This window comes from Lygodium microphyllum, chromosome 25 (assembly GCF_053477565.2).
Source record: "Lygodium microphyllum isolate KBCC chromosome 25, Lygodium_microphyllum_v1.1.10, whole genome shotgun sequence".
Lineage (NCBI taxonomy): Eukaryota > Viridiplantae > Streptophyta > Polypodiopsida > Schizaeales > Lygodiaceae > Lygodium > Lygodium microphyllum.
In genome coordinates this window covers 3,566,733-3,594,083 of record NC_141159.1, presented here as the reverse complement: position 1 = coordinate 3,594,083, position 27,351 = coordinate 3,566,733, and the positions used below count along the sequence as shown (strand labels likewise).

The 27,351-nt window shown below is 39.8% G+C and overlaps 1 protein-coding gene across 1 annotated transcript in view; it reads left to right on the top strand.

Annotated features, from left to right (window-relative positions):
• Positions 1-9,245: 9,245 nt before the first annotated feature.
• Positions 9,246-27,351, top strand: part of LOC148013847 (uncharacterized protein At4g37920-like) — an 87,620-nt gene continuing 69,514 nt past the window's right edge. Inside the window, exon 1 of the mRNA XM_087666939.1 lies at positions 9,246-9,833. Coding sequence (XP_087523065.1) covers positions 9,267-9,833 — 567 coding nt within the window. The 5' untranslated portion in view covers positions 9,246-9,266. The remainder of the gene's footprint in view (positions 9,834-27,351) is intronic.

Here is a 27,351-nt window from a genome sequence, read left to right as displayed (position 1 = left end):
TGTGTGTGTGTGTGTGAGTGAGTGAGAGTGAAGAAAAAGAATGAGAAACGAAGAGGGAAAAGAGGAGAGAAAATATGAGAAATGGATTGTTGAGTGAAGTTGTAATGCTATAATCGCTTCACTTTGGGGCAATGAAGCTGCCACCGTGAAGCGGCCTAGCATTCAGTGCACATGAAGAGCACATAGAATGCTAGTTTATTTAATTGTGGTGAGGCACAAGTTGGGAGAACTCATATCTATTGTTAGCTTTCAAGGTCATTCTAAGAATGATAAGAGGGTCTCATTGACAATAAGCACTCAACAAGGCTCATTTAAGCCTTCAAAAGCTCCTGAATAAGCGGAAGCAAGTTGGAATAAGGAAAGACTCACTGCATACCTCGGGAGAAAGAAACAATGACTGCCATGAAACCTTGAGTTGAAGCTTTGAATTTGGGCTAAAGTAAAGGATGAAGAAGAAGCTCCTTGAATGGTTGGCTCTGATACTAGTTGAAGGGAGTGAGCTCGAAGTGGAAGCATGCAGGCAAAAGTAAGAGCTATGGTAGAGAGAGAGAGAGAGACAGAGAGAGAGAGAGACAGAGAGAGAGAGAAGGCATGCTTGGCATAGATGGTTGTAGAAAATAACCTCAATATGTTTCATATGGCTCACCATAATTTCTCCTTATTTTGCATAATGTTGATATAAAACATTAATAGTCTTCTTTTGCTAATATTCAGCTATTGCAATGGTTTGTAACGTGTTGAAAAAACATTTGGTTCTTTAGAGAGGAGTGTTGATGCATGTGAAGTCAAGCGTAGTTGGCCATGTGATTATAGTTGATGTTGTCACATTATTGGCTCTCTCACAAAGGAGAGGGGAAACTGGAACAAATGTGATTGTTTTTCTTTGGTGTGTGATTTCTCATGCTAGACATTCCACAAGATGAAGCTGCTATGTAATGTTGAGAGCAATCTTACACACTTTCAAGGAATTATTGTTTCTCTCCCCCCCAGTGGTTTTAGAAGCCGCTATTGGAACACTAAAAAGCTCCCAATTTCTTGGAAGAAGGGCATCATCACTCTCATCCCCACACAAAAACAATGCTTGAAGTTGATGTACTACCATCCTATAGCTTGTATGAGTATTGTTTACAAGATGCTTACTAAAGCAATTGCAATTAGACTTGGTCCTATTCTCCAAAGTGGAGTAATAGGCATCAATATGGATTCTCAAAGGAAAGGTCTTTACTTGAGAATATTTGAATGCCATTTCAACATAGCAATTGGTTAAATCTTCTAGCCACAAAGCTACCTTTCTCCAATTGGATGTGGAGAAGGCATTTAACCATGTCAAGTGTATGTAATTGCACTTGGTCCTTCAAAGAATGGGTTTTTGTTCTAAAGCCCCACATATCCTTTATATTGGTAGGATATGGTCAAGTGCATCTATCAGTAAATGGAAATTTACTAGATGCATTCCAATTTCAAAAAGGGGTAAGATAGGGTTGTCCAGTGAGTCCTCTCGTATTTGTAGTTACCACTCATCCGTTCTTCAACATACTTGAGAAAATGGTGTCCAAGGGTAAGATTTATGATACAAGTATAAAAGTAAAAAACTAGTGGGTCAAGGTTTCGCTAACATTTTTCTCGTGATCATGAAAGCTTCTAATGGCAAATTGCAACAAGCTATGGACTTGCTAGATTGCTATAATAAGGAAGTAAGTTTTTATTTCAATTCAAGGAAGTTAGCCCTTATTAGTGTGATGCAAGAGACTCTTCTTGATTTAAGATGGAAGGAAAGGGTGGTCAATAGAGGAGCTTGCTTCTGCTACCTAGGTTTTCCAATGGCAGTTGTTGATGCCAAGAAGTCCTTGAGGACTAGTTGGGTATTGGAGAAGCTTCACAACAAGATGTGGTTGGAATAGTACGACATAGCCCCTCCATGTCAAGTTAAAGATCTTGAGAAATTTCATCTATTTGGCCTTGCAATTTTATCTTCCCTTAATTTATTGGCATAACTCAAGGCTTGGGATTTAGGATTATTGAAAATTCTATGGGATAAGTATAACAAAAGTTGATATTTGGCACTTAATTCTTTGGAGTGCTTAAACACAAAAATAGTTCAGAGCGATTTAGGGTTGATAGATGTGAAATATGAAATGGTTACCTTGAGAGCTAGGATTTTTTGTAGATGTTGGCGAATTGAAATCCCATGGTCATATTTGTTGGTTGAGCTATTGGAATAGAAGAACAATGAGTTTTGTAGAATCAGCTTAAGGGAAGGGATTTGTGAGGGATTTGTTGACTACTCAAGATATCATGAATGTAAAGGCTTCTACAATCACTGCTGATTTATTATCATATTGGCCCTCCATATTGAGCAAGGATTGTTGGGACAAAAATAACAAAAGGATCAACGCACATGAAAGTATATTTTAATATTGAGCATGTGTCCCCCCGTGGCCAAAGTTCTTGGCAAAAGAGGTATACACTTGGTCAAACTACGTCTATACTACAAGGCAAGTCACTGGATTAAGAACCGATCATAGTTCTTAGTTTGTAAGAAGCCAAGGACATATGGGGCCTTTCAAATGCTTGCGAGATTTGTTGGGATGTAATTGCTTATCATTTCAATAGTTTCAGGGTCACCTTTAATGGTAATCTTGAGGGGGGTTTTACTCTCCCCTTTCTAGAGTGCAATGCCAAAATATATATCTTTGCCTTTACACTTTAGTGATCAAAGCCTTCTAGAACTCTCATACTCCTATGTTTGTTTGGATCAAGAATATTTGGGCTGTGGATGTGACTGAAGATGATACGGAGAATTATTTGAAGGAGATGGTCTTCCTATGGTGGGTGCATTTCGCATGAGTGAGTAGCTAAACAAAGGAGACATTACTGATGGTAACTGTTGGTATAGGGGGGAAGAGTCCTTATCTCACCTCTTTTAGGATGGTTGTATTGTAAGGGATATTTGGCATGAAGTTTTAGCTACATTGTAGATCCAAGGTGATAGCCATTCCTTGCTAAAGGTCTGTATCTTCAAAGCAACCAGTGGATGTGTGATGGGGGTAGACATCAAGTTCCACGACATTAGATTTTTGACATTGCAAGAGATATGGGAGCCTAGGGTTGAGACCCTCTTCGGGGCGGGGGACAAAAAGCAATTAGCATGGGAAGACTTGAAATATAAGTACTATTGGTTTTGGAACTTGGTACCTAAAGTTAGAGGGTAGTTGAGCTAGCTACCTCCTCCTCTACACACACTTGAAAGTATTGATGTTATGTAGTTGTGAAAGAAGTATACATAAGCTAATATGCTCAAATTAACATTGCTAAAATAGAGTGAAAACAAAAGTTTGTTCCAATACAAAATATCACACACTTGAAAGTATTCATGCTATGTAGTCGTGCAATAAGTATACATAAGGTGATATAATCAAATTGACATCATTAAAGTAGAACATCAAAAAAGAATTTGATACCATTAGAAATGCTCATGTATTGCATCAAACTATCTACATTAGTACATAACTTGTCTTATTGTATCAACATGCATGCACACATATACTTAAGAAAAATCATAACCCAAGGACTTATTATCCTCTTGAGTGAATTAATATATGTACTTTATGTCCTCTCTTGGCTCCTCTTAGACTTTCTAACATGATTAGGAACATTCATGTAAGGGTATACATACAATTACATCAACTTCTACTTATAACAATGAATCAAATATTTTACCATAAATTAAGTTTTTTCAAAAAACTAGTCAATCCATCGTTTACCAATTTATCATGGCATTATGGCATCAAAGTTAGAAACCTACAACATGGGGACCAAAGGGGTGGGAGGACATTCCCTATGAGTACCATTGATACCGACTAATGCATTCCTCCTTTATGTGGGAAATGGGCTTATTTTGACATGCCAAAGATGTCATGTTCATGAGAGTTGATAGCAAGTATACTCAAAGAGGATGGGTGAATAGTTGAATGACCTTTGTCATGGCCTTGTCGTTACCAAATGGTCGAGGCAGATAAGGCTATAAGTAGTTTATTAGAAGACCTTCCTAGATGGCTCTACTTTTAAAGTTTAGCAAGATTCTAGGAACAAAAGCTCCACATATTAAAATGTGCTTACTTTGGAAATGTCTCAATAACTTTTCCCTTCTACAAAAGTTATTAAGCATTGGAGGAAATGGTAGATATCTCCTCACAAAAGTTTAAGTGTAATGGGCCTTTTTAGTCAATAAAAGAGACTATGTGAAACTAAAGAAAACTAAAATGAATATGTGAGCATAAACGTATGAACTTCTACTACAATAAGAGATTTAAAAAGTATTTATTGTGCAAATAGATGGACCAAGGTTTGCTTGAAAAGTCAAACTCACCAAATTTGAAGATTATTCTCAAGAAAAATAATTATAGAATATTTTTTGCCTTTGAACTTTTGGGCATGTGTATATAAGCATGTTTTACCAAAATCACATTTCTTGTTGCCATATATGTTGCACAATGCACACAAAGTTTCAGCATCTTAATTAGTCTTGACTCTCTACCCAAAGTTATTGACAGATTCTACTTTAATGTGTATTACAACACTTAACACAATGGTAGGATTAGACAAGACTCTTGTTCTTTCAAGAGCTTGCACTCTATATGGCTCTAGCTACCTCTCACATAGTTGATTCATATTCAAGCTCCAAACAAACCATGGTCTATCCACTCAAGAATATGAATGCAATAAAGTAAAGGAAGATTTAAGAATGGGTATACTAATGTCACTATATTTTGAAGCTACTACTAATTGTTTTTTTGCATGGAGGGATTGACTTAGACTTTGTACCTTGGGGTGCTTCTATTAAAAATCCAACAAGAGATTTCTTTGTCTTGACTTGGATAGTAGATTTTGTGTTGTTGCATCTAGTGCCCTTGCGTGCAAAGTAGGGCTTTTGGCACCAACCTTGCTGTGGATTTGTAGGCCTTACACAGTCTAGCCTCTATTTGTTTTTTCTATTGTTGTTCATCTCATTTTTTGTCCTCTTCTTGGGGGTTCTTAATGTAGAAAATTTATAGGGTCTTCAACATGACCACTAGTCTATTATGGCACTCGAATTTGGGGTAAAGAGCTTGAATCTATCATTTTTTCTTTTGTGGACAAATATTTAAATATGTAAATGCAAGTATGCTATCATCAAACTTCTCGAGCATGATCACACATCACCATACACTAAGTTCTAAGAAATGGAGAGATAAATTTCCCTTTTCATTTTGCTAAACCATGTAATAACACAGTAGTTGTCAAGCCCCTTTTAGAAATTCACAATATGCAAAATTTTTCCAAAATAACATAAGACTTATAACCATTAAGCTTTAAGTACAAATTAGTTGAAGGAACAAAGTTTCCAAACAAGGAACACATAAATAGACACAATTAGAATTATCATTTCAAACCCTCATTGCTTTTATCAGACATTATAAACATCTACACAAGTAGCTTCAATATAGGGATTGCAAAACCTTTGCGAGCTAAAAAATATGTTTAATGCACACTTAATACACATATAAAAATAGCATATTACATGTTGTAAAACAATATAGTTACAAGGGCACTCATTAAAACTTGTTATTTTGTGCCCAAAATAAGGTCATGCACTTGAAAGACAAGAGAGAACATCAAAATAAACACAGAACACTGAGTTTTCAACAAGCAATATATCTCACTCTATTAAAACCTCTAACTAGACAACAAAAGCAACTTTACTCCTATCAACACTAGCGTAAGGGAACCCGTTAGTACCCTATACGTGTGGTGGGGGGGGGGGGGTGTCACTTACCCTAGTATTTATAGGTGTAAATAAAATAACCTCCTATGAAACAGGTAAGAACCCCCGCTAGTACCCTCTACATGTACCATTACTAGGGATCATTCTCCAATTGGCCTATTTACCATAAAGCACTAAAATAGAGAACCTTGCTCTTCAACCAAAAAAGAATGTCTCAACAAATGGACCAATCAAGTACATAGGTTTTCTTTGATGACATAATACAAAAATATATAAAGAGATGCAATTCTAAGCTATCTTTCTTAGTAGAATCTACTAATCATATCATCAACTCCGTGTGCAACCTCCTCCCAATAATGAATCAAACATTCAATAATAATACAATCATGACATGGTTATTTGTCCTTACTGAGACCCTTCCAGGCTTGAAGTAAGTCCTCCTAAGAAAAGGAACCAAAAACCCTGATGAGCTAAGGAGAGATCTTAGGGTCTAGGATTAGACCATGAAACTTTCTTTTCTCCTCTTCAGCTTGATACTCTTGATGAAGTGGGAAGAGATATCAAGATCTAGGATTGGTTGTTTGTTAAATTGTAGAAACAATTTCTCTATTTCTCTTACATGTGAAATTCTCCTCATTTCATGTGCATGTTACAACAAGAGTAATACCTCTTCTTGAGAAAGCTTAGCTCTAGCCTTCTATGTGCCATTTCCTGCAAAAGCTCATTGGCCCATTGGAGCACTTTCTTCTCCACATACAAAGTAGCATTCCCTACAATGTGGTGGAATGTCAAAGCATGCTTGCAAAAGAACCCCATGGGTCCCAAACTCCATTCAAAATGTATTCCTTCAATTTGTTGATGGCACTTCTAATCATATTAGAGAAAACTATTTGCTTGTAATGTATTGCATTAATCATAAGGCTTTTATGATCCCCTTCTATATTGCAAGCATCAAAATCCATTGGTTCAAGCATGGTAAGGATGTGGTCAAAAAGTAAGCAATCAAAATCCATATATTAACAATAATAGGTAACCATGCACCCAATTTGAGCAATAACATTTATCAAGTCTAGCACTATACCCAATATGATTGAAAGGGCTATATGTCAAAGCAACTTGATCAATTTGAAGATAGTAGATCAATTAGATCAAGATGCTCGAGCATTAAAAGTCAAGCTTCTAATGCTTCCCCATGCATGAGGGTAGAGGAAGTAGAAGCATCGAGGAGTTTGGTTATTGAGTTCAAATCCCCATGCATAAGACACTTCTCATTTGCATAATACTTCAATTTTAACCAAAGCTTTTTCCTCCCATTGCTATAGTTATGGCCATATATGTCAATTAATGAAAATTTGTCATCCTCCCAATCAATAGACACTTCTAGTCATTCCTTAGAAGACAAGGGTTCCTGCTCGATTTTACAACTATAAGACACCCTAAATCCTCTTCGCTTTCCCCCCCAAAGAAGCATGTATATTCTCCATGTTGGAAGAACAATCTACTCTACTAGTGTAGTTTGTGCACTTGAATTGGTAGCCCATTTAGATCCCACTTTCTAAAGATATTTCTTTTGACATCTCCATTAAGACCCTTGGCATTGATTGTGGTTGATCTAAGTTGCTCCTTTGTGCTTAGGATTGGGGCTATTCTATAGGCATTCAAGCTCCTTCTCACTATTCTTGAGAGCACCTTGTTCAAGGAACCACTTACCAACTAGGCTTCCCCTTGCATATTCTCCATTGGTTCTACCAGTGAGCTAGTCATTATTCAGGTTTCCTAGGAGGTACCTCTACCAAAAACCACTAGCCAGTTGAACTTTGGCATGCATATTAGGCAATTCCATATCTAGATGATCAAGAGGTATCTTGTTGAGTTGCATGAGAAAGAGCTTGCTTTCCCTCAGTTGTATCATGACATGTGGTTTTATTCCAAAAGTTTTTATTTGGGAGGGACATTCCCAAGTACTTTCAGGAATACTAGATTAGGTTGACTTGGTTGTTTTTTATTTTTGTGTTTGATTTACTACCACTTTTTAGCCTTCATCTTCATTGGTGGTCATCCTAAGATCTCCTTTTGTCTTGGCTATATGTTGAGTTTATTTAGTTGCATTAGGTTGCCAAGAGGATTGACCACCTCTGAACATCGATTCTTCTTAGAGATGTTGTCAACCGCCACCTTCTCTTTTGGATTATTTAAGTACTCTTTGTAACAATGACCCCATGACTAGAGGGAGCTTGAGCTAGCCAACACTAGGAACCTCTAGGTCAAAGGAGTCAGGCTTCTCAAGACCCATATTCCAAAGGAGACAAACTTGATTTTAGAAGGACTTGCCTAAAATAATCCCCAAACCAGTAGCAATATTAGGTAAAAGATTCCACAAGTATGTTGGTAGATCAATAATTTCCACCCACACTGGGCATTCCCTATTGAGGGCATCTCTTCCAACCTCCACTAGCGTAAACAAGTTTCAAAACCCAAAAATAGATTCCATGTGCCAATATTTTCTTTGCTACTTCACTCTCATTGAATATGACCTCAAAGAATCCCTTGCCCCCATAGTAGATTTGATCCACATTGTCATCCCCTTCGAGGATGGTGTTAAACCAAGTAGCCAATATTATCTATGCTGCTTCACTCATCGAACATGACCTCAAAGAATCATATGCCCACACAGTAGATTTGATCCACATTGCCATCCCCTTCAAGGATGGTGTTAAACCAAGCAACCATGTTCATAGCCTGTGGTGGCTTCCCTATTAAAAAAACACAAGGACAACTTTAGCATTGAAATGCAACACATTGTTGGAAACCTTGGTAAATCAAGGATAATCTTTTTGCCAACTTCATCAAACTTCTCCTCTATATTGTATTGAAGAGCTGCAGCTACTAGGATGTTAGAAACTAGTTATGGATTGGCTTTTAGATGAAGTCTATAGTCCTTAGAAGAGTTGTCAGGTTGATTGCCAAGGTGATTGTTTCTTTCGACGATTTGTATGCTCTGGTTGATGCCTCCTTGGAGACAATTGAATCAACTTCCTCCCACTTTTGATTGTGCAAGATACTCACTGTTGTATCCTTGCTTGAAGCCTACGTATGTTGACACTCTCATTATCGTCCTCCATGGTTTCATTTTTAGGCTTAGGCTTGCATATGAGGGACTTAGCTATTCCTCATGCACAGAGCAACAAGCAAGGAGTTCCTCCACTACATGTTGTTGGATTTAAAGTGGATTAATGATTATTTAATGGTTTATGTAAAAGGCCTTAATAGTCCATGATTTGGCATACCCTCTCCTCTCTCTCTCTCGCTCTCTCTCTCACACACACACACACATTGTGTGCACAATATTTTTATATTTTAAAGCACCCTATTCACCATTGTAATGGTTACTTGGTAAGCCCGCTAAAATATTGGAAAGGAAAATTGATAACACAAGCTAATAAATAGCTTTCTAGTAAATAAACGTGCAGTATCCTAGAGTCCTCCGGTAGAAGCGGCTACTATGGCTCATTGCCACCTTCTCCATTGCAGCTCCCCGGAGCAGTGGGGATGCATTTGGGGATGGAGGGAGTCCTCGAAGAGGAATGTTGTCCGTCTACCCGTCCCACCTCTTCCTTCCCCTCCCCCTCCTCTCCCCCCTGCTTCATTATTGTCGTGGCGGAGGACCACCTTCACGCGACCACCACCCCTGCGCAAAACCCTTACTTCCAAACGAGCATGGGCAGCGAAGCAACTCGACGCACCCTCTCAACAGGCCTTCCTCCCCTCTCCAAAAGAAGAGAGCACCAGTCATTCTGTCGACGGTGGCCAAGAAGACTTCTTGTTCGATGGCACCAAGGATTTTGAATTCCAACCAGGTTACAGCACGGGCCGAGTTTGCGACAGGCTCGCCGAGGTCCTTCTAACGGAGAAAACCGAAACAAGGGACTGGAAGAAGTTGCTAATCGCAAGCCAGGATTGGACAAAGCTCCGACCTTACTTCTTCAAGCGTTGCAGGTACAGAGCAGAGAAAGAGGTCGATTCTAAGAAGAAGGCTACCCTTCTAAACCTTGCCAGGAAGCTCAGGAAGGTAGCGAATGGAGCTCTTGATTTTTAGTTTCGTTCAATAGTTTTCAAAGAGCGTGTGTGCAGATATACGTAGCAGTAGTTCTTAAAGCTTTTCGAATTCTATTTACTGTGGAAGGCAACTCTATATTGAAAGCTAGAAACTAAACCATCGCTTTGTGTTCCCGGTTTCTGGTCGTCATGTGATCTATCCTCATTCTCTATGATGCAAGGACATGATACATAGCGGTGTCTTTGCTAGTTATTGAGATATATGGGATCTTGTGGAATACCTTTTTCCATAAAGAGAAAGATATACGGAACTTGTTGAATCATTAGGTTGAGTTTGAAGATTATTTTGCTTAAGCTGCAGTGACAATATTGTTGTAAGTTTAAGATTGTGAACTGTATCGTGTAGAATTGACATTTACTTAAATCACGGCTTAAAACAGCAATTGGAAAGACATTTGGAGTTGGATTTGACATTTAAGTTGTGATATTAATCGCTCTTAATATTGCAAAATGAGACCTATTGAAACATAAATGCACCACTCAAAATAGAGAAGAGGATTCAAAGGCAGAAGTTATCCTCCTAATCATATATTCCGATAGTAAATATGATGTCTATTGGAGAGAAGGCTGCCCAACAATGAATCAAATTGCATTCCACCCATATGCAATCTTCCATTCCCTTACACTCTATATCCACGGAGTAGGATTGCTGCCTTGTCCAAGATGGATCAGTGAGAGTGCGTAGTGGAAAGGAACAATGAACATGGGGTGAAAAGAGAAGCAAGAGACAATAGAAACATAGTGAAATTGAAGGAACAAAAACTAACCGAAGCTGAAAGTATGAGGCTACAAAAAGTTAGGCCCTACACGCAGCACGGAGCGCCAATGAGGTGCATCCTTGACACTTTTGGTCATTGGGATTTTTCTACTACCCTTGTTTCCTGTTCAATAGAGGATCCCCACATTGGTTCCATGGTGGACCAAGTTGCTCTATGGGATTGACTCAACTCCAGAGCACGGTCTTTCCTTTTCATGAGCTTACAAGATTTTGTCCTTGTGCTTGTGTGCAGACTTTAGTCCATTGTGGAAGTGTGAACAAAGTTGGCTTCTGACAGATGACTCAGAAGAAGACTATGAAGTCAGAAGAAAACAGCCGGGATGGGTCAGCACGAGTGATTCCTTTCACCTCCCAACCTTGCCTAGTATATTGTTGGCCAGACCATCGTGATCCGATTGCCAGCCGTCAAACCTTGGCGAGTCCTACTATTTTTGGACTCTCTTCAGTTCTAGGCTCCCCTTAACCCCGTTCGGACGCCCAAGAGCCCAGACGGTCATCCTCGTGTATGTTCCCCTTGATTTACCTTAATGTCACATTAAATGTCACTTTAATGTCACATTCAATATTTGTGACCTTAATGTCACATTAAATATCACTTTAATGTCACATTAATGCACATTTCCTTCCCCTTAAGAATCGGTGTCGTCCTCGAAAACGATACTTGGAAGGTCTAACTGTAAATCGGGAAACCTTTTCTTTAAAGTACTTACTAGCTCCCATGTTGAGCTTTCTTTTGAACAATCTTTTCACTTAACCAAACATTCTTGATAAATAGTATTTCTCGTTCGTCTATTACGAACATTTAATATTCTTTCTGGTTCATGTGGATTAGATTGGTCATTGAATAGCTCCTCAATGTCATCATTTAAGATTAGATTATCCAAATCACCCAGCTTTTTTCTTAATTTACTTACATGAAAAACTGGATGTATTTTACTACCAGCAGGTAGTTGGAGCTTGTAAGCCAATTCTCCCACCTTTTTTAAGTATTATGAAAGGACCACAATACCTTGGTGAAAGCTTTGGACATTGTCCCTTTTTCATAGTTTTAGTTTGTTTAGGCACCTTAAGATAGACCAATTCTCATTCTTCAAAGGAGATGTCTCTTCGGTGAGGATCTGCATATGCTCTAGCTCGATTTTGAGCCTTTTTAATATTTTCTTGAGCAAATTTTAACATACTATTCATATCCTCCAAAAAGTCTTTAGCTGCCTGAACCTTTTCCTTATGCAGTCCTACTGCAAAAGGAGCTCTGGGCTGAAACCCATACATTAACATAAATGGACTATATCCAGTGGAAGAGTGCTTGGCACTATTATATGCAAACTCTGCTATCGGTAGATACTCTTCCCAATTAGTTTGCCTTTTACTTACATATGCCCTAAGCATATCTTCAAGAATTTGGTTAACCCTTTCAGTTTTCCCATCTGTTTGCGGATGATCCGCCGTACTCATGCTAAGTTTAGTATCCAATTTCCTAAATACTGCACGCCAAAATTGGCTATCAAATTTTCTATCCCGATCAGAAACTATATTTGCCGGGAGGCCATACAATCGGTATATGTTCTCTACAAACAATCTAGCCAATTCTGGTGTTTTAACATTAGTTGAAGTTGGAATGAACCTAGCCATTTTGGTTAACCTATCCACAATCACCCACACAGAGTCGTGCCCCCTCTGTGTTCTAGGTAAAGCAACAATAAAGTCCATGGAGATACTCTCCCATTTTCCCGAAGGAATCTCTAGTGGATGGAGAAGTCCTCCTATTTTCAATCTTTCAGCTTTATTAACCTGGCATTTATTACATTTGACCACATAGTCAAGGACGTCCTTATTCATTCCAGGGCAATAGAACTGCCTTTTAATAAGACTATAAGTCTTATTAACTCCTGGATGTCCCGCGCTAGGGGTATCATGACACTCAAAGAGTATCTGGCGCCTTATTTCTGTATCTTTCGGGACACATACCCTACCCTTGTAGAGTAAATAACCATTATCAATGGTAAAATTCTTCCACTTAAATCGAGTTTGAGCAACCCCTGATGCTCCATTTCCTTGTTGAACATCCTCAGATATTCCTTCCTCAGTAGAAGCACTTTCATTTGGATCCCTATTTTTTATTGCTTTCCATATGTTGGAATATGCCGGATCAACCTGGCATTTCCCTTTTAAAGATTCAAGCAATTTGGAAGTGAAGTGAGTAAAACTCAATTCATTAATGATGGGCATTCTGCTGAGTGCATCAGCTACTATATTATATTTTCCTTTTCTATATCTTATCTCATAGTCAAACTCTTGAAGGAGTTCGGTCCATCTGGCTTTACGCCCGTGTAAATCCGGTTGATTATTAAGCCACTTAATGCTTTCATGATCCGATAAAATCAAAAGTTTGGCACCGTACAAATAGTGCCTCCATTTCTTCATTGCATGTACTATTGCATACAACTCTCTCTCATAAACAAAATAATTCTGTTTTGCACGATCTAATTTCTTGCTTTCAAAAGCAACTGGTCGACCTTCTTGTAATAAGACCCCACCTATCGCCTTATCACTGGCATCAACTTCAACCACAAGCGGTTTATTGGGATCCACAATTAATAATACTGGAGCTGTAGCAATAGCTACCTTAAGTTTTTGAAAACTTTCATTTTGGTCTGTTCCCCAATTAAAACTTTTTCCTTTCCCTTTAAGTTGGTCTGTCATTGGAACAGCTATTTTGGCATAATCTCGAATGAATCTACGATAAAATCCAGATAAACCTAGGAAGATCTGCAGCTCTTCTAGGTTCCTTGGAGGTGGCCATTCAATAATTGCCCTTACTTTTTTTGGATCCATGTTGATTCCCTCTTTCGAGATAATATGCCCCAGATATTTGACCTCTTGTGCAAAGAATTCACATTTAGTTTTCTTCGCATAAAGGGAATGTGTTCTTAACAGTTGGAATACTAATTGTAAGTGTTTCAAATGTTTTTCTCTTGATTTACTAAAGATCAAGATATCATCCAAGAAGACGACTACAAAATGTCCTAGATAGGGCCATAAAACACTATTCATCAGCTTCATAAAGGTAGCTGGTGCATTAGTGAGGCCAAAAGGCATCACCAAAAAATCATAATGCCCGTATCTAGTACGAAATGCTGTCTTGGGAACATCTTGTGCCTTAATTCTTACTTGGTGATAACCTGATCTTAAATCTATCTTTGTGAAGAATTTTGCCCCTTGCAATTGATCAAAAAGATCTTCCATTCTGGGCATAGGAAATTTATTCTTCACCGTTATTTTATTAAGTGCTCTATAGTCAACACAAAGTCGCATAGAACCATCTTTTTTCTTTACCAATAAAATTGGTGAAGCCCAAGGTGAATTACTGGGTTGTATAAACCCTTTATCAAGGTAATCCTTAATTTGTCTTTCAACTTCTTGGTGCTGTGTTTCACTTAACCTATACGGTGGTTTAGAAATAGGGTGTGTATCCTTATTTATGTCAATTGGGTGATTTATATCACCCCTATCTGGTGGAAGGCCACTTGGTAAATCAAAAGGAAACACATCTTTAAAATCATCTAACAAACTACTTAATTCATTATTAACATTCAACTCACAAACATAAGAAAATTGTTGTTTTATATTACAGAAAGTAAAAGTGTTCTGTACAGGAAGAGACCATAACATATATACCTCACAAACTTCCTTCTTTATCAGCTTCTGAACTTCAGTAGAACACAACAAAGGATTATCAGATACTTCATGTTCACCTTGAATGACAAAAGTCTTACCATCCCTTTCAAATTTCAGTGTATTATGATGGTAACTACGTTTTAAGGATGGTTCCAATCCCCATAGCCACTCCCTCCCTAGAGCAATATCAGCTCTTTCCATGTTCATAATTTGGAAATCAAGTTTATCTTTATATCCTTGAATCTCAATTTCCAAATTGGATACCATTGTATCCCATATCTTATTGTCTTGGCCTTGCATCATGCGAACAACATATTGATGCCCACTCTTTTGTTGGGGAAGTTTCAATTTTTTGACAAGTGCATAATTAATAAAATTATGTGTAGCAGAGTCATCAATCATGACTCTAACCCTCTTTCTGGCTATCAATCCATGTACTCTTAAGTAAATCATGTGGCCCAAAAGTAGGCTGCCACATAGAAGTTGACATACAACATTTATGTTGTACATCCATGTGCAAGACCTCTAAAGATTTGTACTTTTCATTCCCCTTCAATTCTAAGGTCTGCACTACATGGATTTGTTTTTCTTTTCCCTTGCCCTTGTCCTTATCCTTTCCTTTATCTTCCCCCTTTTTATTTTGAGGGCAATTCCAAGCAGCATGGTTAGGGGATAGGCAATTGAAACACAACTTTTCTTTTTTGGCCTAATAAAAGTCATCAGGACTTAACTTTGGCCTCACATATGGTTTCTTTTCAAAAGGTTGTTTTTTACCCTTAAAGAATGGCATTTTTCTTTTAAATTTGCCCACAAATTTTGAGGTTTTCAATTCCTTAGACTTGGGTTCCGTATCAGTGAGACTAGTGAGTGTACCTGGACGCATACTATCTTCATGAATTAATGCAAATTTAATTGCCTCTTCCAGCGTCTTAGGTGAGCTCGTTTTTACTTCCTTTTTACAGGCTTTGTCTAGTCCCCTAATGAATCCTCTTCTTTTTTGAAATTCATCTATTACTTCCAATTTGAGGATTATCTCACGATATTCCTCCAGATATGTCAGCAGGGGTCTTCCCATTTGTTTGACATAATCCCAATCTTCCCAATTTCTTTCCATTTCATTTTCAAGAAGGAATTCTTTCAAAAAGACGGATTCAAATTGAGCCCAAGTTTCAGGTATTTTATTTGCCTCCTTTAAAGTTCGCCACCACTTATATGCTTTGGGCCCCAAAGTTAAACTAGCCTCCAATGCTTGGAGATGTGGTGGGGTATTTTTAAGTTTATGTAAATCTTCCCATTTTTGGTGGAAATTAAAGATTGTATCTTTATTCCTATCTTTTTCCTCCCCGTGAAACTGAGGTGGTTTCATATCCTTTAGAACTGGATTATCCCTCAATTTATGGTGGGGTTCCTTAGGATCTCGCATAGTCACATCTAAATCTTTCGATGAAGATGGGACATCTGAGGTTTCTATCTTATTTTTATCTCTTTCTAACAATAAAGTTAATTGAGATTTTATTTCAGTGAGTGTTTGGGTTAAAAATTCCATTTGAACCCCCTGAGCTTGCACACGAGCAGTAAGATCATCAAATTGCTCTCGTGTAGCAAAAAATTCTTCCCATTGTTCTTCTTGTATTTCTGGTTTATGGGGATCTACCATAGGGTGGTCCCCAGAACTAGAACCTTCCATTACTCTCTCTTTCCCTTTTTCTGTCATTAATACACTGGAATTGGAAAGCAAAGATAAGAAATTTGCATACAAAGTAAAGTACTTCCTTGATTTTAATGGCAGGCAGTTGTTGCTGGTTTGTAAATAAACCCGAAGAGTAAGGAACAAATTTTATCGCCCGAACAAAGTCGGTCACGCAGGAAATGGAGCTTCTTTGCAGGAACGACTAGTATTCAGCCCCCTTCTTTAATAATCATGCAGGCCATCAATGCCCCTTTCCTGAACTTGCTCTCTGCTGAGCTTGTACTTGTGATGCAAGCGCAGTCGAGGCTGATAAGAAAAATTCCAAACGCGCAGTTGACTGATCAGACACACATCAGAAAATAGCTTTAGCTTTAGCCTGCGAAAAGGGAAAAGAATGTGTGTGATCCGTTGGTGCGTTTACAGACGGGCGTGAACCAGGATTTGGCGGCGCACGATCCAGCCTACTGCGTTCCGTGTAAAAGGTATCCTCCCCGTCATAAAATTTCGTGACGTAGATAATCGTCACGTCACATTTTATGTGACGTGTCACTAGGCGCCTTTGACCAGCGGCTTCATGGCGAGACCCGTCGACTGTAACTCGTCACCCGTTGACTGAGACGAATAGCGGGACCTGTAAGACCCGTCAACCGTCGACTGAAACGAATCGCCAGACCCGTCGACTTTGCCTTTTTGTTGAAGGACTTCACAGAACGACACGACTAGTCCCGTCGGCTCTGATACCAATGACAGATGACTCAGAAGAAGACTATGAAGTCAGAAGAAAACAGTCGGGATGGGTGAGCATGAGTGATTCCTTTCACCTCCTAGCCTTGCCTAGTATATTGCTGGTCAGACTATCGTGATCCGATTGCCAGCCGTTAAACCTTGGTGAGTCCTACTATTTTTGGACTCTCTTCAGTTCTAGGCTCCCCTTAACCCCGTTCGGGCGCCCAAGAGCCCGGACGGTCATCCTCGTGCGTGTTCCCCTTGATTTACCTTAATGTCACATTAAATGTTACTTTAATGTCACATTCAATATTTGTGACCTTAATGTCACATTAAATATCACTTTAATGTCACAGCTTTCCTCTATCATCAGAAGACCTTTGCTGACCGCATCACCCTAGAGAAGAATCTTTGAATGCTCTTAGTTGATGATTCCCCCTCTATATGGGAGCATATCAATCAAATGGAGGACGTGGGATGAGCTTGCATCCCTGGGTCGGATAATATCTTTAGAGGATATGGCAATGATTCTTCTACTTATCTACTATGTCCTAAGTATAATGTTTTCTATGCCAGACTATTGATCTCCAGGGTATGGGAGGCTATTCTCTCGGAGGAGTTAGCACCGCTTGTTTTGGAGCATTAAGAGTGTCTTAAGGAGATTTGAACCTATGGATTCGGCTCTATGAAAGATTTTACAAAAGGTTTGAGAGGGGGCAACAAGAAGGCCAAGAAGAAGAAGAAGAAGAAGGAGGAGGAGGAGGAGGAGGAGGAGGAGGAGGAGAAGGAGGTGGTGGTGGTTACCCATTTGGACTCTTCCTTGGGTTTTGACACAGATTTTGAGAAGCCTAAATGCCCACACTGTGGGAAAGAGACTCATCCTAAGGAGAAGTGTTGGAAGAGATACCCTCACCTTCGTCCGGAAGTGAAGGATGGTGCTAAAACGCTTCAACCCTTCTCTTCCTCTACACCAATTGTTACCTATTAGTTTGTTTGCCTTCATATCCATAAGATGGAGGAGTCTTCTTTAGCGGTTGCCTCGCCTCTAGAGAGGCCTTGGCTTATTGACAATGATGCTTTGAGTCATATGACTTCTCGAGGAGATTCGCTATAAGATCTTTTTCCATTTGAGTATCTAATCACTGCTAGTGACATTTGCTCGATGCCTATTAGTGGTATTGGCACATTGCTGTTATCGCCAAACCATTCTTCGAGCTTTGTTTTGGAAGTCCTACATGTTCAGGACTTTGGCTTCCCACTTCTCTTAGTTTATGGCCTTACTAGATTGGGTAAACATGTCTTCACCGAGCAAGTTGTTTGTATTGAATATTTTTCTACAAGAGCCATTTTAGTGATAGATTGGCAAGAGAGAGGGTTGTATAAGCTCCATTTCCCTTCCCTTGTACAAGATTCAAGGTAGTCGTTTCTTATTGCACTTGTTTCCGATTGTGCATCATCTTGTTAGTAGTGTATGTCAGCTCATGTGTGAGTTTGAGCATGTATTGTGGGCTAGGCACATTATGTAGATATTTTAGGCATTTTTATTGTGTGGCATTTTATGCTTTATAGCATATATTGCTGCCAATTGGCTAGCATTAATGCTGGCTGACCTGACATATTTTATGGCATTATTCATGCCTATATATTCTGGGCTCCTCCTCCTCAGTCAGTTAGTTCACCACCTGGAGGTCCCATGGAGAGAGGAGCCGATGGCAATGCCCATGCAGCCAGTGACTCACTGTTGTAGGCGACAGTCTCGTGTCTGATATATAGATTCCATTTCCCAAGCATACAGTTGAGTTCTCATCTGTATTGTGTTCTCTCTTTCTTTTCTTTTCTCTTTTGTCTTGTGTTCAACAGTTCATTTCAGCACATGTTTATACTTCCATTGCTGCACCACCAGTTTTGTTGCTGATCCAGCCTATGTTTTCTGCAGGTTTGGCCATCGATTGCTGTCTATAGCCCCTCTACTGCTTGCGTTTTTAGTTTTCAGACTGCTGTGACAGTTTTCGAGACTATTTTTGGTAGTACTCAGCCTGCATTTTGGTGTTCCTGACTCCTTCCTTGCTGGGCGACCGTAACTTCAGGCAGTTTTTTGCTGTTTTTGGCAGTTTTTGATTGATTTCTGCCTTTCTGCCGCAGCTTTGTCTTATTCTGGTCAGATTTTGGGTTATATTGCATGTGAACTCTTGCTTTTTGTAGTCTGTGCTCGTGTTTTGATTGTATTCTCTGTCCCATTACCTTCTCTTCTCTATTTCTCTTCTAAATCCTCTCTAGATGGCTCCTCTGTGCACATCTACTGATGACAAGCTCCATGGACCTGATTATCACACGTGGAGTGCAGTGATGAAGGCTTGATGTATTTCTAAAGTCCGGCGGTCACCTCCTGCAGGACAGCTTCAGACTTATGATTGAAGTTGCAGCTGATGTATAGGGCTTCTTCCACCATGAGGGCCATCACTCTCTATAGCCAGCCCCAGTAATTGAAGTTTGCAACCAAAGATACAATCCAACCATTTCTACTTCGAGTTACCCAGATCTAGGACTAGCTTCAGACTATGCAGTCTGCCCTATTAGAGGCACATCTTGTTGATAGGGTATTCTACAAGCTTTCTCCGGTGTTTGATGGAGTGGCGAATGCTTTACGGGCGCAGACATCTACAACTCTTGTCAATTTTCTTCATATGTCCTCGGTGCTGCTTGAGCATGAGGCGACTTTGTGACTACAGGGCAGCTTCTGTCACATTTTGGAGGTTCAGGTGAGGCTCTTGTAGCTTTAGAGAGGGGTTCGAAGAAGAAGACGTCGAAGGCCTAGTGTTACTATTGTGGTAAGAAGGACCATTTGCGGAAGGATTGCAAAGAGTTAGCGGCTTCCAGGAAGAAAAAGGAGCAGAAGACAAAGCGGAATGTAGACTCCTTCGACGAGTCATCATTTGTCTTAGATTCTGACTCAAATCCTCTGGCCAAGGTAAAGTCTAAGGCATGGAAGGGATCCTCTTCTTCGGATTGTGGGAAGGGCTCGGTGGCCCTTACCTCAGCTGCTTTCTAGTGGTGGTGATGAGTTTATCCCTCATGACTCTCCAATGTCAGAGAGGAAGTGCGAGAAGGTGGTGAGATGGGGCAGCTGTGCCTCATCTATATTTCTATAATGATGTATAGGATTTAGAGAGGGACGTCCCCGATGCAACGATGGAAGTCTGGTAGGTTCAAATCCTGGAGCTGGGACTGATATCCAGGTTCATGATGGACTGGTTATTTGATAGAGAGTAGGTGGCTTTTGTTTGGAGCTCATGAGGAGGCACTTTGGCGGCCTTGGCCAAAGGACGGGGATCCATGGTCATTTATGCGCCGTGGCATTGGTGACAAGATGGTCACATGTGCTACATCAAAGGCATTGTTGATAGACATTGAGAGCTGCTATGATGTTCTCTATCTTCAGGAGTTGGTATGATTGACATCAAGATGAGGTTCTCTCCAAGGCACCTTGGTGGTGGCTTGATCACCCACTTGTTGAGCTAAAATACGCTTCTCAGCTGATTAGCATTCTTAAAACAGCCCCAAAACACAATTAATTAATGAAAAACCCTAAAAAGGGGAGTGGTCCAAGAGAGTTTTAGTGGTCCCCTAAAAAACCTAATTCTTTGGGGCACCCTTTTAACATCTATAAATAGACGAGCTGCCCCCATTCAGCCTTATTTCGGTCTGTGCAGGTTTCACACCCTTGAGTGCAGATTTCAGCTATCAGTCTACCTCTGTGTGGCTGTCCAACCTTCGAGACTGCTGCCACCTCTCCATCAGCCCTTGCAGTGCCCTGGCGCCTTTATCCAGGCCGTGTTTGGCATCTTGCAGCCATCGCCAGCATCTTCATCAACTCTAGCTGCTTGTGTTTGGTGTCTCTTCCTCTAGGCAACAGATGTTGGTGCTCCTCATCATCGAGGAGGCATCCACAGTTTGCGTTTACACTCATCTGGGGGACCGCCTTTTATCTCCACAGCTTCTTCTACTTGCGTTTGGTGCTCCAGGCCCTTCTGGCATCATGGTTTTGTAGACTACAGACTTTGATTGGTGTCACAGACTTGGGATCCGTCTCTGGTGGACGTCACTCTTGGACACACTACTCTGCCATTGAGTATCTGTACGCTCACATTCATTTGCAGTATTCATTCATTTCAGAGTTGTGTTCTTCTTTCCCTTCTTTTGTTTGTGTGTGAGTTTTGAGTTTTGCATTTAGGGTTTGAGTTTTGAGTTTTGCGTTTAGGGTTTGAGTTTTACTTTCGCTGTGTCTCTCTATGTGTTTATGTTGTCGTCGTACACTCTGTGCTTTCTTAGTGCAAACCCTAGCAATTTTCTTCACACTTCTTGGGTATCCATGGTTCTACTTGGTGGTTCTCTATTGTATGGACTATGATGAGTCATTTATCATTGTATCATTGTATTGTATCAGATCATCCATGATCTGAGAGAGGGTGTTAGTAGAGTATGTCAGCTCATGTGTGAGTTTGAGCATGTATTGTGGGCTAGATGTATAGATATTTTAGGCTTTTTTATTGTGTAGCATTTTATGCTTTATGGCATTTATTGCTGCCAATCGGCGAGCATTAACTTGACATATTTTATGGGATTATTCATGCCTATATATTTTGGGCTCCTCATCAATCAATTAGTTCACCACTTGGAGGTCCCGTGGAGAGAGGAGCTGGTGCCAGTGCCCACACAGCTAGTGACTCACTGTTGTATGCGAAAGTCTCATGTCTGATATACAGATTCCATTTTCCGAGGATACATCCGAGTTCTCATCTATATTGTGTTCTCTCTGTCTTTTCTTTTGTCTTTTGTTTTGTGTTCAGCAGTTTATTTCAGCACACATTTATACTTCCATTGCTGCAACACTTTTGACACATCTAACCACCCATAGGTTCCATCCCATCCCCCACCATCTTCTTTGATGGTTCCCTTGTACCTTCCATCTCTCTTAGAGAGAGACGATATCATCGATGCAACTATGGATTCCTTGACCCCTTATATTTTAGAGGGGGATTCCTAGGATTTGGAGGAGTTTCCTCGTCGACGGACTACATCAATAGACTTCATCATCTTTGGCATTTCTTTGCCACCCTTGGATCCATTCCATCTTCTTTGGCCTTTAGCCACATCTAGGATTTGAGAGGGGGTGTTAGTAGTCATGGTTGTTATGCACAATCATTTACTGTTTGTGAGCCTCAGTTTGAGACGGGGACATTAGGAGTTGTAACATTTAGTTTGGCTAAGCGTGGGGTGAAGCAAATATGGGGGTATGTGGAGAGACAAAAAAGATGTATTGAAAGCAAGCTAGCAAGGAAGAGTGCATTGGAGAGGGCCACGTGTAATGCCACAAATATGGCGGATCGAGAGTTGACCACTCCAAAAAACTGAAAAGGGATAAATGCACACACTTTTATGTTTACAAGCACAAAATGCCAATGCATTGGAGTTATCTAAGAGCCAATGCATAGGTGATCATGCTCATGCAAAATGTTATGCAATGGTGCCACTTGGATAGTGTCCTCACAAGGAAAATTTTCACTTGTCCAAGTGCTCTTTTACAATCATGCCATCTTAATGATGCAGATAAAGATACAAAGTACAATATACACAATGTCTGAAAATGAAACTGTAAATAATAGCCTATCATCACCAAGAGAAAAATTTTGCCCCCTCTCAAAGTAGAAAGGAAAGGTGGAGGGAATCACCCTCTCCTTCTCAATTTGAAGTAGGGAAGGATGCATCCAAGCCAATCCTGGGTAGTAGATATTGAAGCATGGCCGATTGACCGCCTTGGTCAATATGTCTGCAAAGTTATTTGATGAAAGCACAATCTAGCTCAATTTGCTCTCTTGTAAAGTGGAAGTGGACTCTCACATCTTGTGTTTGTGGTGTAATTAATGGGTTGCTTGCAAGGTGTGAGAAAGTGAACCGACTATGGAGGAGAAAGAAATGAGGCAGTGATAGTGAGTGAGCTGCAGCAAGAGAGTAGAGTTTACTTGTTGAACTAAAAAAGATAAGAGTGAATGTACAATCTAAGTTAGGTCAAGGGTTGACCTAAGTATTCTTCCACCAACTAACTAGAGTTAGACTAACTTACTCTATTCCCTAGTGTCACTACTTTCATATCTAAAGACACTAGGTGCACACACACACACACACACACACACACACACACACACACACACTTACACGTGCACACACACTCTCTCTATATTTACACTTTAATATACCACACAAATTACATTGGCACTGTCCAAAATTGGCAAATTCCAATATCCCTCTGCAGTGCCAATGTGATGAAGTATAAGGATGATCAATTACCAAAGGATAATAAGTTTAAGGACTTTTGAAAAGCCTCAAACTTCTCAGGTGGTAATGCCTTGGTGAAAATGTTATGTAACATTTTCCTATGTGGGTATATACATTAAGTTGATCCCTCCTACATAGTGTCTCTCTAACATAATGATAATGCATCTCAATGTGTTTCGTGTCAGCATGAAACACAGGATTTCGTACTTTTGTAATAGCACTTTGATTGTCAGAAAGAATGGGTGTAGGACCCTCCAATGATAAATGTAGATTAGCCAACAATTTGTGTAGCCATACGCATTCCATTGTTGCCATAAAGGCTGCCTTGTACTTAACCTCACAAGATGAGGTAGCCACTGGAGGTGGTTTCTTGCTTAGCCATGAAATGTATAAGCGGCCCGGAAAAAAAGTATCCACTTATAGACTGCCTAGTGTCAGCATCACCAGCCCAATTTGAATCATTGTAAGCCTATAAGTGCAAGTCTCCCCTCGGGAAATAATAATGCATGAGACCAAGTACCTTGCAAATATCTAAAGATCTACTTAATAGCTTGCCAATGTATGGTCTGTGGGCTGCACATATACTTGTTCACTTGAGATAGTGCATATTGAATGTTAATGTGTGTGTTGCAAATGTAAATAAGACAGCCAACGATATGGTTATAAATTGCAACACCAGATATCTCTTCACCATCATGCATAGAGCTCTTAACCTGGCTTTATAGGAGTGCACATAGATTTGCAATCTTGCATGTTAAACCTATGTAACAGCTTGTCCACGTACCATGACTGTGATTATGACATGATGATGCCATGTTGGTTTTGGGTAAATTGAATTTCCAAATAATAGTGTGGGTAGCCCACATCTGACATAGCAAATGCATTTTTCAATTCAACCTTGAAATCTGCAAATTTTTCCTTTGTAGGTCCAGTGAGTAGCACATCATCTACATAAAAAATGATAATCAGCAAGTCCCCTCCTTCATTCTTAATGTATAAAGTGGGAGTAGTTGGACTATTTTTGAATCCTTTGCTCCCCAAATAATAGTGAAGGCAGCACATATTTGACATAGCAAATGCATGTTTTAATTCAGCCTTGAAATTTGGTATTTTTTACTCTTTAGGGCCAGTGAGTAGCATGTCATCTACATAAGAATGATAATTAGCAAGACTCAAGTCCTCCCCTTCATTTAGAATGCATAGAGTAGGATCAGTTGGACTTTTTTTGAACCCTTTGCTAGCCAAATGAGCATCAATTTTAGAGTACCATCCAAGAGGAGTTTGTTTGAGATTATAAAGAGCCTTGTGCAACTTGCAAACCACGTGCTTTTTTCCCTTAATCACAAAACCCGGAGATTGTGACACATAGACATCCTTATGCAAATCCCCATTCAAAAATGCTGTCTTAATGTCCAATTGATGTACTCTCTTTCCATAGCAATCACACCTCATCGTACTCATACGGGATGTAGGAGCAAAAGTTTCCTTGTAATCTATGCTTTTCTTTTGGACATATCCTTTCGCTACTAATAGTGCTGTGTACGTGTCAATAGTCCCATTAGCCTTCCGTTTGACCTTAAAAATGTTGCTTCAAGATGTGTGCCAATAGTGAATACTAGCTTGGATCCACCTCATGATGCGTGTTGGAGCCTCTAGACCAAAAAGCCCCAAATTTCTTACACAAATCGAGAAGAAATTGCACAATATCGGATGGCTAGGTGCTGATTCGCATGTTGGCGTTTGAATTGAGGAAAAACCCTAATTTTTGGACACCTTGGGAAGCGTATATAGTATAGGGATCTTTGAGTTGACTCAGTTGTGGTTCATCTGATGGGGTGGTAGATAGAGTTACCTGAGTGCATTTTAGACAAGGAGGCATAGGTCAGATGGATGTTTCATGGGCAGAGTTGGCAAGCTTGGAGCGCTGTGCTTGGGAAGCGTATATAGTATAGGGATCTTTGAGTTGACTCAGTTGTGGTTCATCTGATGGGGTGGTAGATAGAGTTATCTGAGTGCAGTTTAGACAAGGAGGCATAGGTTAGATGGATGTTTCATGGGCAGAGTTGGCAAGGTTGGAGCGCTGTGCAAGGTCGTGTTGGTTGCATTGGGAATTAATGATGGACAGAGTTGGCCAGCAACTGGTGTTTGGGTAGTTGAAATCTATTCCTTGCACGGAAGATGAACTAGAGTTGGTGGCAGTAAGACCTTGGGCAGAGCAGCACTGGTTGGCGGTGGTTGATCGGAATCCATGTGGAAGTTGCTCTGATACCAAATGTGAGAAAATGAACCAGCTATGGAGGAGAGAGAAACGAGATAGTGATAGTGAGTTGTAGCAATAGAGTAGAGTGTACTTGCTGAACTGAAAAGATAAAGTGAAGGTACAACCCAAGTTAGGTCATTCTTTCACCAACTAACTAGAGTTACGCTAATTGACTTTAGTCCCTATTGTCACTAATTTAATATCTAATGACACTAGGTAAACACACTATATTGACACTATAATAAGTGTCCACAGCACACAAATTACTAGCAACCTCCTTAAGTAGATAGCCTCCATGGTGCCATCAAAGAGAGTCCTATATTCAGCCTCGTTTGTAAAAGTTGCCACCACCGTCTCTTACTTATGGCTGACCCAAGAGATGGATGCTGCGCCTATGGTAAAGAGCTAATTGCCATGGAAATGTCGGGTGTTAGGATCTCTTGCCCAATCAGATTCAATGTGTCCTTGCAAACAGAAACTAGAATCATAAGTTAGGCCATACGAATAGGGACACTGCCAATATCTCAAAACACGAAGACATGCAATCCAATGTGACATCCGAGGTGGAGTGAAATATTGACTAAGTAGAATAACCAAGTAAGCTAAATTTGGCCTAGTATGAATCAACCAAAGGAGCTTCCCTACCTTACATTTGTAGTTGTGCTCATCAAAAGGCTCACTTAGGATATCCTTAGAAAGATGAACAGTGAGATCAAGAGGCACGGCAAGAGGCCGCGTTTGATCTGTGCAATGCTGGTCTACTAACTGAATAGCATACTTTTATTGTGACATGAAAATACTTTTCCTATATTGAACTACCTCCATCCCTAAAAAGTAAGACAACAAACCAAGGTTTGTCATCTTAAAAGTAGCACAAAGTTGAGCTTTAATTTTGTTATGGTAGCAGAGTCTGAGCCAAGAACAAGTAAATTATCTATATATAGTAGGATAGAGCTGATCCCCTCTAGAGTGATACGTACATATAAGTTTGGATCATACAGGATAGAATGGTATTTGTGAGTTCTAAGAAACTCATCTATCCTTTGGAACCAAGATTGTGGTGCTTGTTTCAGCCCATAAAGAGCTTTCCGCAAGCGAAAGGCCTTTTCTTTTCGGTTAGCAGAAGAAATAATCGTTTAGAAGGCACTTGTGACGTTGATCTAATAGCTTGGCCAATTGTAGTGAGCGACGAGTGCAACCAACAGAAGAAATGACGTCATGTAATAAACCTTTTGTATATCAATTGTTACCAAAACATATTGGCTCAATAGTTCCAAATTAATTTGATGCTCATGTACTTCGCAAGGCGATTTATATTATTTAAGTGTTTAAAAATATAATTAAATGCTCATCTTTCTACTTAAGGGTGGCCAATGGGCAGAACATCCAATAATTATACTTGGGTCGTCATTGATGAGATGCCCAAGAGAAATTAAAAGTTTAGTTAGACAATTAAATTGACCAGAAAGCTCGGATGTCTAAGACTTTTACACTTGGATAGTCACATTGACTAAAAGCCCATATAATGAGTAGTTTTAGAAAGTGAAACTCCATGCTCATGATCAAAGAAATAAACCATGAATCGGTGAACCTATATTATGAAGCCCTCTAGAAGCTAAATTCGGCAACTTATAAAATTTAAGAGGTTACTATTTTTGAAAGTTGTTAAAAAGGAAATTCTATTCGTGCTAAAGGCTCTGGAGTTTCTCAAGGAACAATTTTGTCTTCAACAACTATCTCAACTCAACCATTTGAGAGATTTTGAGTAGAAGGTTTGGAAGCTTCTTTCTCTAAAAAATTGACATGTGGCATCTAGAAGAGGACATGCGTCATTTTAAAAAGACACTTGTCATTTGTAGCCTGTACTTTCCATTTTCGAGCATTGAAGTGTTGGAGTGCAGCGATGTGGAAGCATAGGATAAAGACTGAGAGAGAGTGAACATAGAGAGAAGAGAGAGAGAGAAAAGGAGATAATGTAAATGCAGAAAATCTGCGGTGTAGTATGC